Source organism: Phyllobates terribilis, unplaced genomic scaffold, assembly GCF_046119375.1.
Source record: "Phyllobates terribilis strain yellow unplaced genomic scaffold, ASM4611937v1 Scaffold_8__6_contigs__length_399053987, whole genome shotgun sequence".
NCBI classification, from domain to species: domain Eukaryota; kingdom Metazoa; phylum Chordata; class Amphibia; order Anura; family Dendrobatidae; genus Phyllobates; species Phyllobates terribilis.
The window spans coordinates 366634654-366653205 of NW_027362768.1; the positions used below are offsets into that span (position 1 = coordinate 366634654).

Genomic DNA, 18552 nt, shown 5'->3' on the forward strand with positions numbered 1-18552 from the left:
TAGGAGGAAAATGACTTTGTAAGGGCTGTAAATATGTCAGATATGCTCTTCTGTGACCCCGCCCAATAATAAAGAAGTTGTCCACTACTTTTTGATTGATGCCTTATCCTCCTATTCAATTCAATGGGAGGCAGATGTGCAGTACCCCATGGCGGCTACTACAGATGGACGGCCAAGCTCCTCAGGTAAGCAATTCCCGCCGGTGGTTGCCGCCGCCAGCACGGATAACAGCTGATCAGCAGGGGAGTCGGGTGCGGGAACCAGGCCGATCATACATTGATGCCCTATCCTATGGATAGGGCATCAATCAAAAAGTAGTGGACAACGCCTTTAAGCTTTTTTTTTTTTCTTTTTTGGGAGGGGGGCTCAAGTAGAACTTCTGCTATGGGACCCCATGATTTCTATGTACGCCCCTGCTAAGTACCCTATGTTATTTTTATGTATTACTACTGTTTACTTACTACAGGGTATATGCTCATTTTGTCTGTGAAAGGGTCGCAGTGTGAACGTGCTCTTACACATTGCATATATGCCAACTTATGCTCCTGCTCATTTCTTTGGTTTTGCTTATTCTGTGTATACAGCCCGCGTGCAGAGCGATATATCACGGTGGTAACAGACCCTGTGTAGTCAGATCCTGCAGTTATTGTTACTCTTTGCCTCCTCTTCTACTGTAAATTTGCAAGAAAACTCAATAGTGGAATAAAAGCAACAGACTACAGGATCAGACTAGATCACGGTGAGACATAGGTCTGCATAGGTGCTGTATACACAAGACGGTAAAATAATCTTTTTATCATGACTAATTGCAATTTTGCTTTTTTCACATATATGATAGTAGTGCTGTGGAAATAGCAATAGTTGCAAAAGTTTGCACCCCCTAAAAAAAAAAATTTGCATTTTTTTTTTAAGTCAGCCAAAAAGAACTCAAAACTGAAACTCTGCCCATAATGACGAGCGTAAAAGAAACCAAATGAATGCACATAAAGTTGACTGTAAAAAAAAAGCAATTAAAAGACGAATAAGGCACAAATGAAAAAAGGCGAAAAACATCAAAAACTAAAAAAAAAAACGCAAATGAAATAATCGTTGTGTCTAATTGCAGCAAATATTCTGGGGGCAGCAGCTGACGAGCCGGACCTGATCCCTCATGGATGCACCGATGGAGGTTGTTATCCGGCTACAGGAAATCTTCTCATTGGACGGGCTGAAAGCCTCACCGCCTCCTCGACATGCGGCATAGAGACCCCGCAGGAGTACTGCATCGTCAGCCATCTTTCGGTACGATGATCTGATCAGATGTATTTCGTGTAAAAAAAACTTTTTGTAAGAAATTTTTCAATTCTGAGCTGCAATCACCAGCGATCAGCTGCAACCTGAAACTGGAAAGTGCTCGATTTTCCTGCAGCACCACCGCAGGAGAAATAAGGTATTACAAGGTGCTCACTGAAATCAATGGACTGTCTATATAATGCACAAACCTGACAGTCCTCCACAGCGAGAGACGCTCTTTATAATCGTTACCTGTCCCGAATAGGGTGTTGGGTTTGGACTTCACCCATAGATACAAATTTTAATAGTTTTAACTCTATCCAGAATATAGTACTTCCTACGTTTGGTCCACATTTAAGGAGCAGGCTCAGGAGCTGAGCCCGCATCATACCCAGCAGTTAGTGGCTGTGTTTTACATCTGTAAAAGTCATACCTATCAAAATAGAAAATTAATTAACCCTTAAGAAAAATTGAAACACCAGATTTTTCGATTACCGCAACTCCTGAAAAAAAATGCAATAAAAAACAATCGCAATGTTGTAGGTACCCCGACATTGTACAAATAAAAATAACAACTCTTCACACAAAAAAAAAAAACGAGTCCTCATGAAGGTTTATTGATGGAAAAAAAAATATGCCGGGTCTCACAAATCAATTTTTTTTATATATATTTTTGATATTTTTTCTACCTCTTAAATAAAAAAAACGGTACAAATTTAGTATCGCCGTAATGATTCATGCTACACAATGAGTGCCATAAAAACAAAATCCCCAAAAAACTATTTTTTTTTCTCCCCAATCCACCCCTATTGGGATTTTTTTTCCTGATTTTCAGTACATTCTATGGGAAAGTGGATGGTGTGATTGAAAGGTGCAGCTCGCCCCGAATAAAAAAATCAAGCCCTTTTACGTAAAAATAAAAAATGTTCTGGCTCTTGGAAGAAGAGGAGGAAAAAAAAAAACTAAAGGGAAAAAAATCAAAAATTGGAAGGAGTTAAATTCCTATTACTGACGGGTAAATGTGTTATGTCTATGGCCAGTCTTACATCACTGTCCTTCGACAAAGTTTCCTTCTCAAGGCTTCGGTCCGTTATCCCAGTATGAACACACAAACCTTATTATATTCCTGTCCTTGAAGCCAAATTCTCGGGTCGACTTTAATCAGGGAGATAACGGAAAAATGCCAAGGAACCGGGCCAACACTTTATCTGGACACAGAGTCTCCGTCCTAACAATATGGCTCTGTTGCTGCTGCTGATACCTGAAGAAAGTCCATCACTGATGCCACCAAGAGATGAGACGAGGTGTTTGCTCCTCATGGAACTCTTATAGTCTTTCCTGGTGTATAATGTTAGAATTGCTGGCCATAAACCTTCGCTTTAACCCAATTCCAATGTACTGGAGTAGATATTTTTGAAATGTGTTTTTTTAAAGAGGACTTGTCACCAGGTAAAAAGTGTCCAGATTTTTCTTTTCTTTTATTCCCTCTCTTCCCCTGAGTATTCCGGTTTTTGTTTTTTAAAAATCCACCATACGGTTCCAGAGTTATAGGCTTTTTTATGGTCTTTATAAGGGGGCGTTGTTCATTAGATAATAATCCAGCGCAGCCTAAAGACACGCCCCCGAGGATCCCATTATCCACGCCCCCGAGGATCCTGTGAGTCACGCCCCCTTGTAAAGACCATATAAAAAGGCCCATATCTCTGGAACCGTATGGTGGATTTAAAAAAGACAAAAAACAAAATAATCACGAGAGAAGCAGGAATACTATAGGTCCAAAACCTGGACACTTTGGTCTTCTTAAAAAGCTGATTTTCTTTTTTACAAACAACGCCACACATATGCACAGGTTGTGTGTGGCATTGCACCTCAGACTAGAGTTTATGACGTTATAGTAAGTTTGTAGTTTCTCAACAGCTGACCACTGATTCCATTAAACCATTATTACAGGAGGCAGAGAAGTGTTTTATCTGTGACTCCCGTGTCCCGTACCAGCGGGGGAGCCACAGAATTCAGAATGTGATTTACTTGACTGGGCAAGATGAAGAGAAGACATGGTGGCAGTCGGAAAACGGTAAGAAAATGGCAGATGTGTCTCCCAAATGGTATTTCACTTGGTAAAGCAGAATTTTGTGCTTCAGAGCTGCTGTTCCTATTAGAGCAGTTATATATAGCTATAGGCAGCCACTTTGGTTTTATGAACCTTTTGGTTACCCAGACACCAAAGTATATACAATGGTTAAGGAGTTGCAAAGGTGGCGGTCACAGTGGGGCCCTAGTGTTTGAGGGGCCCAAAGCAGTATTATAAATAGTGAATAGTAGTTGGGGGTGTACAGATTCTGTATAACTTGAAGCTCCAGGACCCCAATGTAAAATCTGAAACGGGTCCTGAAGTTGGTAATTGCAGGGTATCTCCATGGTACATGCTGGCAGGGCATCCTTGGCCTTGTAGTCCCACGGCTGTTGGGAGATAATCGCCGTCTGTGCTTCTCCCCAGTTCTCCTTCCACCAGCATCAGTGAATGCTGCGAAATCCAGCGTGACCCAGACATGGCTCCCATTGTTCCATATTGGACTTAATTGCAGTAAATCTCCCTATTAAAAGCTCATTTGCATACATTTACATATCGTTAAGCCGCTGCCAGCACAGAAGCACAACACGCACAAATAGGATTGAGGAATGAATGAATGACGGCGAGCAGGCGGCCCGCAGTCTCCTGGCCCTCGGCCACGTCCCCAACCCTTCCAGTCACTTGTAATTAAAAGATCCCGGGGCCAGAACTGCAGTAAAGTGCACAGCGGCAGCACGGCCTGCCCACAAGGGGGCGCTCCACCCACAAAATGCCACTCAGAAACCATTGTGTCTGCCATGACAGCAACACAAGGGTGGAGTGGTCACCCATCTTCCCTATTATGGCGACTCTGTGGCTGTCATTACTATGGGAACTATGGGGTTGTCACTATTATGGGGGTCCTGTGGCTATCACTATTATGAGTGTCCTGTGGCTGTCACTATTATAGGGGTCCTGTAGTTGTCACTATTATGGGGGTCCTGTGGCTATCATTATTATGGGGGTCCTGTGGCTGTCACTATTATGGGGGCTCTGTGGCTGTCACTATTATGAGGGCCCTGTGGCTGTCACTATTATGGGGGTCCTGTGGCTCACTATTATGAGGGTCTTGTGACTTTTACTATTATAGTGGCCCTGTAGCTGTTACTATTATAGAGCCCTGTAGCTGTTACTATTATGGGGGTCCTGTGATTGTCACTATTATGGGGGTCTTGTGACTGTCACTATTGTGGGGGTCTTGTGACTGTCACTATTATGGGGGTCCTGTGATTGTCACTATTATGGGGGTCTTGTGACTGTCACAATGACTCTTCTTATATTTTACTGGTGACTTAAAGGGATTGTCCTATAGATAACATCTATCACTTATCCACAGGATCTGATGATTACTGGGGGTCCGACCAGTCTATAGGATGTTGGTCGCATATTCTTACTACAACTCCATTTACACAGGGGACTTTGGGACCCTTGTGATCAGTGGGGGTCTCGAATGTCAGACCCTCATCACTCATTCATCACCTCTCCTGCGGATGGATGGTATACGTTGTTTATGGGTTGTACTCTTTTTGTGCCCATCTTTCTAGGGGTGGAGGCGGTCAGTGTACGGTTGGACCTGGAGGCAGAATTTCACTTTACCCATCTCATCATAAAATTTAAGGTAATTTTACTTTTCTAAGTCTTTTCTAGATTTCTTTTTCCTGATTGGTCACTGCTCCTTTCTTCTCTAGACGTTCCGACCTGCCGCCATGCTGATAGAAAGGTCTGCGGATTTCGGCCGCACCTGGAAAGTTTACCGTTACTTTTCGTATAACTGCACCAAGATGTTTCCCGGGGTGCCGGTCCACGCCCTGCAGAGGATCGATGACGTCATCTGCGACCAGAGATACTCGGACATTGAGCCGTCCACCGAAGGGGAGGTCGGTATGGGGGGCCGTGACTTGGGGGGTCCCGCGGTTCTGTAAGGTGAATGGATACTCATCCTTATCCTCCTCTTCTTTTGTAGGTGATTTTCAAAGTCCTGGATCCGGCCATTAAAGTGGAAGATCCCTATAGTGTGGAGATCCAAGGTCTGTACGATCAGATGATGGTGGAGCGAGCAGGGTACAGGGTTATTAATTTATGACGGGTGTTGCCCCCCATTACCGTGCCCATTGTGGTAGATATTGAGTCTTCACAAGGCCGACAGTGGGATTAATCCCTGTGCCGATCCGCAGCAGAAGCTAACTCTCCTACCATCATGTGGTGGGAGAAGAGTCGGGAGGCCTTCATACACACTAGATGATGGTTGGTCCCTTAGGTTATAGCCCCCGGCTCCCCACTAACCTTTGATATTAGTTATATACGTTGTTCGTCATGTTGTTATTTTTGTTCAGAGCTTCTCCAGATTACAAACTTGAGGATAAACTTCACCAAACTGCACACGTTGGGCGATAACCTGCTTGATCAGCGGGCGGAGGTCCTGCAGAAATACTACTTCTCCGTGTACGAGCTGGTGGTCCGCGGGAGCTGCTTCTGCTATGGCCACGCTTCGGAGTGCTCTCCCGTGGAAGGTGTAGAAGGAGGAGTGGAGGGAATGGTAAATATATATCTCATAATGGAGGGCATAGAGGGGGCAACCGGGGCATGTGCCATGGAGGTACCAACAGGCCGCTGTGCCTTTAATGCAGGGTTAGGACATTGAACACAACCTTTGCCAAGGGTCCAAAAAGGTGTACTGCTGATCCTCTGTTTTGTTAACAGATCCATGGCCGATGTGTATGCAAACATCATACCGTTGGCCTGAACTGCGAGCATTGCCAGGATTTCTACCATGATCTTCCATGGAGGCCAGCAGAACCCAACAACCCTCATACCTGCAAACGTAAGATGCCCAGTAGAACCTTGTGGCCTCCAGCCATGAAGAATGTCAAATACAAGAGTGATCCCAAACCGGTGGCTCTCCTATTACTGCAAACACTATACTTTTCAGCATGTTCATGCTCTATCAGTGCATGCTGGAAGCTGTAGTTTTGCAAGAGCTGGGGAGGTGGAGGAAATTCTAGATCACAAAAATATGCAATGGATGACTCTAGACTTTGGTTTCTTCCAGAATGCAACTGTAATAAACACTCCAGAAAGTGCCACTTTGACATGGCGGTCTACCTGGCCACCGGAGAGATGAGCGGAGGAGTGTGCGACGACTGCCTGCACAACACGATGGGGCGCAACTGTGAGCAGTGCAAGCCGTTCTACTACCTGAACCCCTGGTCAGACATCCGGGCAGCGACCGCCTGCATCCGTGAGTCCAAATTCTACATCCGCGGCTTCCAGCATGGCTATCAGGGCATGCTGGGAGTTGTGCTTCTTCAACTGTCATAGACCTTGGAGCTAAAGTTTGGCTTTTCTATGTGCAGCTTGTGACTGTGACCCAGTGGGCTCCCTGGACGGTGGAGTCTGTGACAGTCACACTAACGTCAACTTGGGGATGATCGCGGGTCAGTGTCGCTGTAAGGAAAACGTGAAGGGAGAGCGATGCGACAGCTGCAAAGAGAACTTCTTCGGACTCAGCAAAAATGACCCCGAGGGCTGCCAACGTAAGAGCGATGCATGATGTGCTGCCCTCATTTATTTGCTCTTCTATCGGGAAGGTGCCAACGAGACCTCGGCCCATGATGGTTCCCATATTTTCCGTCACTTACGACCTTTCCTTGTCTTCCTTCCCTTCTTTACTCCAGCATGTAGATGTGACCCCCGGGGCATCATAGCGGGCAGCACCCCATGTGACCAGATAAGTGGCGACTGTTACTGTAAGCGGTTTGTGACGGGGCGATACTGTAACCAATGTCTGGTGAGTGACCCGCGGATTTTACCATCCATGTGAAGATTTATATGTAGCGTATTTTCTCACATTTTTTTTGTTATCTTTTGGTTACAGCCCGAGTTTTGGGGTCTGAGTAACGACATGATGGGCTGCCGGCCTTGCAATTGTGATTTTGGTGGTGCATATAACAACAGGTGAGGCTGTATTTTTTAACTCAATAAATGCCAAATCCACAATGTACCCAAACTAAACCATCCACCCCACGCCCCCCTACAGGTGCTCCTTCGAAGATGGACAGTGCGACTGTCGTTCCAACATCATAGGTCGGCAGTGTGACGACGTGCAACCCGGGTATTTCTGCATGCCTCTGGATTTTTATACATATGAAGCAGAAAATGCAAAAGAGCTTTCCCCCACAGATCCACAAACACCGGTGAGAATTTACATTATCCAAATATATAGGGGTTTCCCAGGATTAGATAAACATGGCTGCTCTCTATTGAAAACTCATTGTTTTGGCTGCCACTAGAGGGAGCTTATGAGCTTACTGCATACAGTTAATACTAGCACGGTAAGCAGTGAGCTCCCTCTAGTGGTGGATGCAGGTACAGAGAATTTTATTAAACTCCATGCAGTTATGGGTCACCAAAAAAGGTGGATCCTCCAAGCCCTTGGTCCAGCATGAACAGATTGAATTGGTACAGCAAAATGATCCAGTTGGAAAAACAGAGGCAGATCTGGCAGGACAGCAACTAGAGGAGTAGAAATGGTACCATGGAAATCGATGAAGCAGAGTTAAAGCTATGGCAACAGGCGAAGCAGACTTGTAATCCACAAGGAAGCTGATTAGACTCAGCAATGAAGAACCAATGTAGCAGATTTGAGTTGCACATGAGGTTAAGAGGCAGAGCTTGTCTGGCGGAGTAGCAGAGTTAATTCAGCTTTGAACAATTGGAATAACAGAGTTGAGTTGCTAACGAGGTTCAGAGGCAGAGTTGATGTATTACAGCAGAATCCATTATTGCAGATCTGGCACAGCAAAACTGCATTGCAAATAACAGAGCTGTGTTTGCAACAGAGTCCAATATTTCAAAGCAGAATAGCAGAATAGCTCAATGAATCCTGCATTGAGCAGGTGGATGGACACGAGGACCCTGGAGGTCCCCTCCAACTCTAACATTCTATGATTCTATGAATTGACTGTGAAGTAGCAGAGCTGATTTTGCAGCAGAGTCCAATAATGCAGAAAAGAATGACAGAATCCAATAACAGAGTTAAGTAAAAGGCTGCAGTAGCGATGTGGACGCCAACTACAAGAATGGACGCTGGCTAAGCATAAGGGGTCGCTGCTGCAGAAGAGCAGAGAGACCCCATTGCAGAAAATGGGGGACACAGTGACAGGTGAGTAACGCACATCTATGTAGGGGATTTGGAGCTCAGTATCTTAAAAACTGATCTTTGTGTCTTCTTTAAAGATATATTAAGACATTTTACAGCACTGAATATTGAGGCAACGAGGGGTTAACAGGTGGAGATTCGCTAAGTAATTAGCAACCATTAATACAAATTTGCATATAAGACAGAACTATTACTGTGTTTGCCGCTATAGAAAATGGCACCATTGTGTTGGGTAATCTCAATCATCCTTCTAAGTTACCAGCTATGCCGCATTGGCAGCTTAAATTTATCACGCCGTCCGATTAGTGAGATGGAGACGTTTCACCTGCCCCTGATTCCTAAAGGCGCCATTGTTAGAGGAAAGAAATGTGACTAAATAGGTGGCCGGCTGCCAGGGAGCGAAACTTCCCTCCTGCCCTCTGTGCCCCATTTAAATTCCTCAGGCTCGATATTAACCTGTGATTGCATGAAAGAATCTCTGCATTCCTCCATCACAAGCCTCATCCGGGGTGATGAGAAGATACAGCTCTCATATATCTGCAGTAAATGGGGAAAAGCATTGGACACGCGTCCTAATCATTGAATTTGGGATTCTCATTCGACCCCATTGCCCCCCATTTATAACATCCGATGACCTCCTCTGGAGCGCAAACACGGGAGATTCATGGCCAAGCAGCTGTATGCAGCCGTACATCACCAAGCACAATGCCAAGCGTCGGACGGAGTGGTGTAAAGCCGCCACCACTGGGCCCTGGAGGAGACGTGTTCTGTGCAGTGACGGATCGTACTTCTCTATCTGGCGTCTGATGGAGGAGTCTGGATTTGGTGATTCCAGGAGAATGTTACCCCCTTACTGCATTGTACCCGCTTTGCAGTGGTGGAGGATAATGCTATGGGCTTGTTTCCAGGGGTCGGCCTTGGGCCTTTTGTTCCAGTGAATGCTTCAGCACAAGACATTGTGGACAATTGTAGCTTCCAGCTTTGTGGAAACAGTTTGGGGAAGATCCTTTTCTATTCCCCAAGACTGTTGCCACTGCACAAGGTCCATACAGACATGAAGGGGGAAGAACATGATGGACCTGAGCCCCATCCAACACCAATAATGGAGATTGTGAGCCCAGGCTCTCCCAATATCAGGGCCTGACCACCCAATCTATCACAGTCCCTTCCAAAATCTTGTAGAAATTCTTCCCAGAAGAGTGGGAGCGTGTTATATCTTCAGAGGAGCCGACTCCATATTAATGTCTATGGATGTAGAATGGGAGGTGAGAAAAGCTCCTGGAGGGGGTTGTGGAGGGGGCACATACTTTTGTATATATTTTGGACACCTGCACATGACTTACATTTTCCTGTCTGCGTACCGGCAGTGCACTAATCCTCCAAGTTTCTTCTAAGATCCTGAGTTTTGTCTGGGCACATGTCTGTTTCGTGCAAGCATTGATCCTGTTTGTTTTAGCTGGGGGTTTGAGTTTGAGCGTGTGAAAAAGTAAATGCACTGACACAACATGTTTTAGGTCAAAAGACCTTATGGTACTGGGTGGGACGGTGCTGGAGAAAATCTAAAAGGTTTAATCAAGATAAGAATAAATGTGTTTTTTTTTTTTCCAGAAATAGCACCCCCCAAAGGCCGTGCCTGGTATTGCATCTCCATTCAGTTAAATGCCGCAGTACCTGACACAGCCTATGGTCAGGCAAGGGCTCTTGCCTGTGGTTCCTGGAGATATATGTGTATCATGGCTCTATATTGATGCATATTTCATCACTTTTATGTATTTTAGGGTGAACTTAAACCAGAAGCTCCAACAGACTGTGTGGAATACTTCAATGGTATTCAGAATGGAAAGAAAGTGAGACTGCGCCGCCATCGGAGGACGATCCGAGTCCTGCAGCAGAGGTCGTCCCACCGCAGAGCTCGCCAGCTACAGCAGAAGGTACCACTATCTGTATCCTAAAACATGATGGTGCCAACCTTACAATCCCAGAAACCACACTGTGTTATACCTAGAGCAAGGCCAAAGGGGCGGCGCGTGACACGGGGATTCAAGGCTCCTCTGTCTCTGCTCTGGGTATAACACAGGGGAACAGTTTTCATGGAGCGTTCCTTTAATATCCGTCAGGCAAAGTATAACTGTATTATCTGTTCAGATTTGATCACCGTTATACCCTGCTCAAAAAAATACAGGGAACACTCAAATAACACATCCTAGATCTGAATGAATGAAATATTCTCATTGAATACTTTGTTCTGTACAAAGTTGAATGTGCTGACAACAAAATCACACAAAAATCATCAATGGAAATCACATTTATTAACCAATGGAGGCCTGGATTTGGAGTCACCCCCAAAGTTAAAGTGGAAAAACACACTACAGGCTGATCCAACTTTGATGTAATGTCCTTAAAACAAGTCACAATGAGGCTCAGTATTGTGTGTGGCCCCCACGTGCCTGTATGACCTCCCTACAACGCCTGGGCATGCTCCTGATGAGGCTGAGTATTGTGTGTGGCCTCCACGTGCCTGTGTGACCTCCCTACAACGCCTGGGCATGCTCCTGATGAGGCTGAGTATTGTATGTGGCCTCCACGTGCCTGTATGACCTCCCTACAACACCTGGGCATGCTCCTGATGAGGCTCAGTATTATGTGCGGCCTCCACGTGCCTGTATGACCTCCCTACAATGCCTGGGCATGCTCCTGATGAGGTTGCGGATGGTCTCCTGTGGGATCTCCTCCCAGACCTGGACTAAAGCAACCGCCAACTCCTGGACAGTCTGTGGTGCAACGCGATGTTGGTGGATGGAGCGAGACATGATGTCCCAGATGTGCTCAATCGGATTCAGGTCTGGGGAACGGGCGGGCCAGTCCATAGCTTCAATGCCTTCATCTTGCAGGAACTGCTGACACACTCCAGCCACATGAGGTCTGGCATTGTCCTGCATTAGGAGGAACCCAGGGCCAACCGCACCAGCATATGGTCTCACAAGGGAAAATACCAATAAATAGGTCAACTCTATATTAACCTCTTTAATTTAATCAATAAGACCAATAAACACAAATATAGGTTTCTTAAACATTAACAACTCTTTATTTCATTCACAATTAAAAACAACATAAAACTAAAAAAGGCATAGGAATATTGCAGTAATGGGCATCAAGTGGCATGACCAAACAATCAATTACATCTTTATTCGTAAACAGGATAAATAGTGAACAAGTCTTTAAGGTGCAAAAATGCTAAAATGGTGTTATAATATCGCCATCTAATGACGATATCTCATACAACATATTTACCAAATAAAGGGTGGTCAGCCACGTGAAAATGTCCCCCTTAACATGCGTTTCGCACGAGCTTCTTCAAGAAGGCCATTTTCGCGTGGCTGACCACCCTTTATTTGGTAAATATGTTTTAAAAGAATTCTAAAGAACCTATGAGGAACTATGAGGACCTGTGTGAAGGGATGGTGTTCCGTGGGCATTGATATATTATGTTATGATATGCTGGATTATGCTTAGTGTTTAGTGCCCATGCAACACCATTAGCATGATAGATAACAGGATGATAATGGTATTCAGCAAGTTGTGGTGAAAAATTAATTCTTAATTATTAAATCAAAGATTTGTTGCTTATTTCTTATGAGATATCGTCATTAGATGGCGATATTATAACACCATTTTAACATTTTTGCACCTTAAAGACTTGTTTACTATTTATCCTGTTTACGAATAAAGATGTAATTGATTGTTTGGTCTCACAAGGGGTCTGAGGATCTCATCTCGGTACCTAATGGCAGTCAGGCTACCTCTGGCGAGCACATGGAGGGCTGTGCGGCCCTCCAAAGAAATGCCACCCCACACCATTACTGACCCACTGCCAAACCGGTCATGCTAAAGGATGTTGCAGGCAGCAGATCGCTCTCCACGGCGTCTCCAGACTCTGTCACGTCTGTCACATGTGCTCAGTGTGAACCTGCTTGCATCTGTGAAGAGCACAGGGCGCCAGTGGCCACTTTGCCAATCCTGCTGTTCTGTGGCAAATGCCAAGCGTCCTGCACGGTGTTGGGCTGTGAGCAAAACCCCCATCTGTGGACGTCGGGTCCTCATACCACCCTCATGGAGTCGGTTTCTAACCGTTTGTGCAGACACATGCACATTTGTGGCCTGCTGGAGGTCATTTTGCAGGGCTCTGGCAGTGCTCCTCCTGTTCCTCCTTGCACAAAGGCGGAGGTAGCGGTCCTGCTGCTGGGTTGTTGCCCTCCTACGGCCCCCTCCACGTCTCCTGGTGTACTGGCCTGTCTCCTGGTAGCGCCTCCAGCCTCTGGACACTACGCTGACAGACACAACAAACCTTGCCACAGCTCGCATTAATGTGCCATCCTGGATGAGCTGCACTACCTGAGCAACTTCTGTGGGTTGTAGAGTCCGTCTCATGCTACCACGAGTGTGAAAGCCCAACCAACATTCAATAGTGACCAAAACATCAGCCAGAAAGCATTGATACTGAGATGTGGTCTGTGGTCCCCACCTGCAGAACCACTCCTTTATTGAGGGTGTCTTGATAATTGCCAATAATTTCCATCTATTGTCTATTCCATTTGCACAACAGCATGTGAAATTGATTGTCAATCAGTGTTGCTTCCTAAGTGGACAGTTTGATTTCACAGAAGTTTGATTTACTTGGAGTTATATTCTGTTGTTTAAGTGTTCCCTTTATTTTTTTGAGCAGTGTACATGAATTACACAACATTTTAGCCTTTGTTCATCATAGACGCACTTTATAATTCATAAATCAAAGTTAGCTGTATTGATCCTCAGTAACATCCTGTATTAGACTCCAAAGCTGCACTCACTATTCTGCAGGAGTCACTGTGTACATATGTAGCACCCTGAGGACTCGGCTGCTACAGGGGTATTGCACCTCAAGCCAGAGGTGTAGTATTCCACTCCCGGGTAAGGATGGAGTGTGGAACTGAGCTCAGTTAGCTGCATACACTACATACATCCCATTTCCGGGGGACAGAACGACGGTACTCCCACCAGTTTATGTGCAGGTACGACTGCGTCTGTCCCTGGCTGGAGTGGGAGGGGGGGTGGAACATCCCAGTAGTGTAGGGGCAGATAGGGGGAGCAGTCTGGGTAAGGCTAGGAGCTCATTGGGTGCTGGTCACCTGAGCTCACACATAGAGGGAGTATAAAAGGTGGGCACCATCTTAGAATAGGGTCTTTAGTCAGGAGCAGAGCAGAGGAGCAGAGCAGAGGAGCTCAGCCAGAAGGGCTGACAGGGAGCTGTGGCTCCGGCTGGGCCCAGCTCCAGAGTAAGGCCTGCTGAGAGAGAGAGAGAGGAGTCAGAAGGACCCGGAGAGGAAAGAAGAAAGAACCCCAAGACCCCAGAATACAGACAGAAGGGTGAAGGGTTGGCGGACCAGGGTACCGGAACCCAAGCTGGCAGAGGCCAAAGCACACCTTAGCCAGGAACCGGAGGTCGTGGTCAGGATCTGCCACGACCCTCACCAAATCCACTAGAAAGGCACACCAAGCATAGGGTCAGGGAGCCCAGAGGAGGCTTGACCAACAAGAGACCCGAGGGAGCCGGACATAAGTGGATCCCTGGTGGGGACGGCCAGTAGAAAGGGAAAGTCAGAAAGGAGCTCAGGACCACGCTCCAGAATTGCTTGGGGGTTGGCCGAGTCCAGGACCTGGTGGACGCAGCACGGCTCGGGTGGTCACTCAAGGCCAGAGTGACCAACAGAACATCAGTAAGTAAAAACCCTGAACTGCACCTCCCGACTCAGAGTCTCCTTTCTACACCACAACAACCCCCATCATCCACACCTGCTGCCCTGAGGCCATACCCCTCCCGTTGGGGGTTATACCATCACTGCTGCACATACACCACCGGCCTCAGCGGACTGCTCTGCAGCGGCGGCTTCAAAGCCGCACTCAACGGGTGGCGTAGTCGACAATCAAAGTAACATCTACTGCCATAGACTGCCACTTAGTTTGACACCCTGGGCACGGGCCGGGTCACCGCCACAAGGACTACTACCCCCATCGAGATCCGGCTCCGGGTATCCCCTACAGCACTGGCCCAGGGGGCGCGTCACATACATTACATCACTGATCCTGTACTGATCCTCAGTTACATCCTGTATTATACTCCAGAGCTGCACTCACTATTCTGCTGGTGCAGTCACTGTGTACATACATTACATCACTGATCCTGTACTGATCCTCAGTTACATCCTGTATTATACTCCAGAGCTGCACTCACTATTCTGCTGGTGCAGTCACTGTGTACATACATTGCATTACTGATCCTGTACTGATCCTGAGTTACATCCTGTATTAAACTCCAGAGCTGCACTCACTATTCTGCAGGAGTCACTGTGTGCATACATTACATCACTGATCCTGTACTGATCCTCAGTTACATCCTGTATTATACTCCAGAGCTGCACTCACTATTCTGCTGGTGGAGTCACTGTGTACATACATTACATTACTGATCCTGAGTTACATACTGCATTATACTCCAGAGCTGCACTCACTATTCTGCTGGTGCAGTCAGTGTACAGACAGTATATGTTGCTCAGTACTCTGTAGCTGCCTGTTAATGGCGATTCCTGGGTGAGATGCAGCGTGAAATCTCCGGCATCCAGGTGTGCAGCCAACGCCCTGGTGTAATTGCCTGTAAATCCTCGGTGTCTTGTGTACACAGAATATCAGACAGTTCTGAGCTGGTGTCAGTAGGCCATGCCGCCATCATCTCCACTTTGATGAAATCCTTCTCCCATTCATGTCGCCTGCAGCCAGACAAAGAGATAATCCGCCGCGAGCACTCGCCAGATCACATGATCACCTGGACTGGGCTGGGGTTTGCCAGAGTCAGGGATGGAGCCGGGCTCTTGTTTCACGTCGACAACATCCCGTACCCGATGGACTACGACATCATGATCCGATACGAGCCGGAGGTATTTGGGTAACACATTCGCCCCCCGATGAATAATGCACTTTGTATGAGCCGCCAAGAGCGGGGGAAGGGAAGTGACAACTGCTCGGAGCACAATTCCGTGTCCCAAATACGGTTGTCACTTTTCAAGCTCTTTCTCCAGCGACTTGACGATGTGAGCTGAATATCTCTTCTGCCCCCCATGGGTGAAGAGTGGACAGAACAATGTAATCTGATTGGATCTGTTCATCAATGGGGTCAAATTAATTGATCTGAGAAAGCAGAGCTGCAGTGTAAAGCATGAGCTGGGTCTTAGACTAGTCATTAATCCTAGTTTTGATCCGAGCGTATGTGTATATATATATATATATATATATATATATATATATATATATATGCATTTTTTTTTATCTGAAGACGGCCGAAGATTGGGAAGCCATTATCAGCGTGACATCACAGACGTTACCCATGAGCCCGCGCTGCGGAAATGTGCTGCCTTTTGAGCAAACGTACAAGGAAAAATTACCCCATTCTGAAAGGTAAGAAATGATCCAAATATAAAGATATTTCTATGAAGTATTTGCCGACAGTCCTGGATTTAATGGAACGGTCCTAATTTTTTTCAGAAAGGGGTGGTGTTTCCACAAGCCACACCCACAAAATGGCACAGATCCTGAAATTATTGGGGCAGTTGCGGGTTGGGGGCGGGACTAAATCATCCTTTAATAGTCAACAGTTGGCGTAAAACATGAGGTCGGGTACGACCATGGGCCCATCATCAATCTCACAGTACCATAGAAGAACACCGTAAAGCGCCCTGTCCTGGGGAGTCCACGGGGAGGGGTTATCTGGAGAAAAAAAACATTTTATAGGAAAGCTATGCCCCACTCTAATAGAAGTAATTTATTGAACGGCCATGTTTGTCCATAGCAACCAACCATGGCGCAGCTTTCATTTCATATTCTGCTCTTGAGAAATGAAAGCTGCTCTGTGATTGGTTGCTATGGGCAATGTTTACTGAAAACTATGCACTGTTCTAATATAAGAGATTTATGGAACGGTCCTGGTTCCCTTTAGCAGCCAATCACAGTGCAGCTTTCATTTCATATTCTGCTCATGAAAAATGAAAGCTGTGCTGTGATTGGTTGCTCTGGGCAATTATTACTAAAGCTATCCACAGTTCTAATATAAGAGATATATTGAACGGCCATATTTGTCCATAGCAACCAATCACGGTGCAGCTTTCATGTCATATTCTGCTCTTGAGAAATGAAAGCTGTGCTGTGATTTGTTGCTCTGGGCAATGTTTACAAAAGCTCTGCGCCACTCTAATATGAGATTTATTGAATGGCCCTGGTTCCCTTTAGCAACCAATCACGGCATAGCTTTCATTTCGTATTCTGCTTTTGTAAATGAAAGCTGCTCTGTGATTGGTTGCTATGGGCAATCTTTATTAAAGCTATCCACCTAGGAGTCCACGGGGAGGGGTTATCTGGAGAAAAAAACATTTTATAGGAAAGCTATGCCCCTCTCTAATATAAGAGAATTATTGAACGGTCATATTTGTCCATAGCAACCAATCACGGCGTAGCTTTCATTTCATATTCTGCTCTTGAGAATTGAAAGCTGCTCTGTGATTGGTTGCTATGGAAAACATATTGTTTTAGTTCTTTACCATTTTAAGATCTCTGCTTGCTGTCAGTGAATAGAAACTGTCTTGTTTATATTCATTTATCAGAGTGATTTATCATTCCTTCTTTATATCTAGGTATATCGTCCTACCCAAACCCTTCTGTTTTGAGCCTAACAACCAGTACGAGGTAACCATTCGACTGCAGCGGTTCGAAGCAGCGAACCGACATCCCGGGAATTTTATCCTCATAGACTCGGTAATTTTACACTGTATATGGGGAGTAAATTTTAGCGTCATATATTCAGATGTGGTAAAAATTACGTAAGGAGTCAAGATAAGACACAAGTGAATGAAAGACCAGTCTGTCAGAAGTGATAGAGTCCTGTATGGGAACGCCATAATGTCCACATGTCCTCTAAGGGGTGGTCCTGAGCCGTCAACCTTCCCTCTGTAAAGGGGCACCCTCACCTAGGCCTCCCTGAGGAAGAGTCCGCCATGGCAGGGGGCACTCGTACCTAGCGACTGTCCATCATGACCTAAATAGAGCGACCCCTCCTCCCATAATAGGGTTCACTTGATGATAAAAACCCTTTAACCCCTTCAGTATTGAGTGATTTTTCACTTTTGCACTTCCGTTTTTTTTTTTCCCTCCCCTTCTTCCATGGGCCATAACTTTTTTTTATTTCTTTCCCTACATCACCCTATGAGAGCTCATTTTTTTCATGGGACGAGTTGTAGTTTTGAACAACACTATTCACTTTACAGTATACGGCCCTGAAAAACAATAAAAAATTCCAAGTGGTGGAAAAAAAACAAAAAAACGCAAATTCCATCATTTGTTTTGGGGTTTTGTTTCATGACAGAGTAAAAGTGACCCGGAAACATGATTGTATAATTGTGGCAATACCGAACTTATATCATTTTTTAAAATATTTTAGTGATAAAAAAAATATTTTGGGGGAAAAAAATAGTTTATTTTCTTCTTATTACCACATTAACCATAAGCGTTAATTGATTTTATATCTTCATAAACTGGCCTTTTATGAAGATGGCGATACCAAATATTTAAAAAAAATATATATATTTTATTTCCTTGTTTTTCAACTGGAACGAAGGGAGGGGGTGTTACAAACTTTCATAAACTTTTAAAAACTTTTTTCTTCATTTTTATTTTATTTATTTTTTTTAGCTCCTTCATAGAACTTAAACCTACAATTCTTTGATCGTTTGCAATATATTCCGCAATACCACAATATTGCAGTATATAGAAGAAATGATGATCTACGGCTGGGCTTCATGGGAGTACCAAGATGGTGGCAATGAACAGTAATGGCTGGGCGCTGTAATAATTGTGCCATTTAAATGCCGCTGTCAGAGATTGATAGCGGCATTTAAATGTTTAAACAGTAGCAATCATAGCGCCCTCCATGAGA

At 45.3% G+C, this 18552-nt stretch overlaps 1 protein-coding gene across 4 annotated transcripts in view; it reads left to right on the plus strand.

The window, feature by feature from the left end:
- LOC141157491 (laminin subunit beta-1-like) overlaps positions 1 to 18552 on the plus strand; it is an 81082-nt gene that overhangs the window by 37766 nt on the left and 24764 nt on the right. For all 4 annotated transcript variants that reach the window (XM_073644853.1, XM_073644852.1, XM_073644855.1 and 1 more), the window contains 16 exons: positions 1106 to 1281; positions 3223 to 3346; positions 4927 to 5000; positions 5071 to 5259; positions 5346 to 5409; positions 5716 to 5918; positions 6083 to 6203; positions 6432 to 6620; positions 6736 to 6915; positions 7057 to 7169; positions 7257 to 7336; positions 7419 to 7575; positions 10319 to 10471; positions 15347 to 15508; positions 15904 to 16025; positions 17255 to 17375. In XM_073644853.1, the coding sequence (XP_073500954.1) occupies positions 1106 to 1281; positions 3223 to 3346; positions 4927 to 5000; positions 5071 to 5259; positions 5346 to 5409; positions 5716 to 5918; positions 6083 to 6203; positions 6432 to 6620; positions 6736 to 6915; positions 7057 to 7169; positions 7257 to 7336; positions 7419 to 7575; positions 10319 to 10471; positions 15347 to 15508; positions 15904 to 16025; positions 17255 to 17375 (2228 nt within the window). The remainder of the gene's footprint in view (positions 1 to 1105; positions 1282 to 3222; positions 3347 to 4926; positions 5001 to 5070; positions 5260 to 5345; positions 5410 to 5715; positions 5919 to 6082; positions 6204 to 6431; positions 6621 to 6735; positions 6916 to 7056; positions 7170 to 7256; positions 7337 to 7418; positions 7576 to 10318; positions 10472 to 15346; positions 15509 to 15903; positions 16026 to 17254; positions 17376 to 18552) is intronic.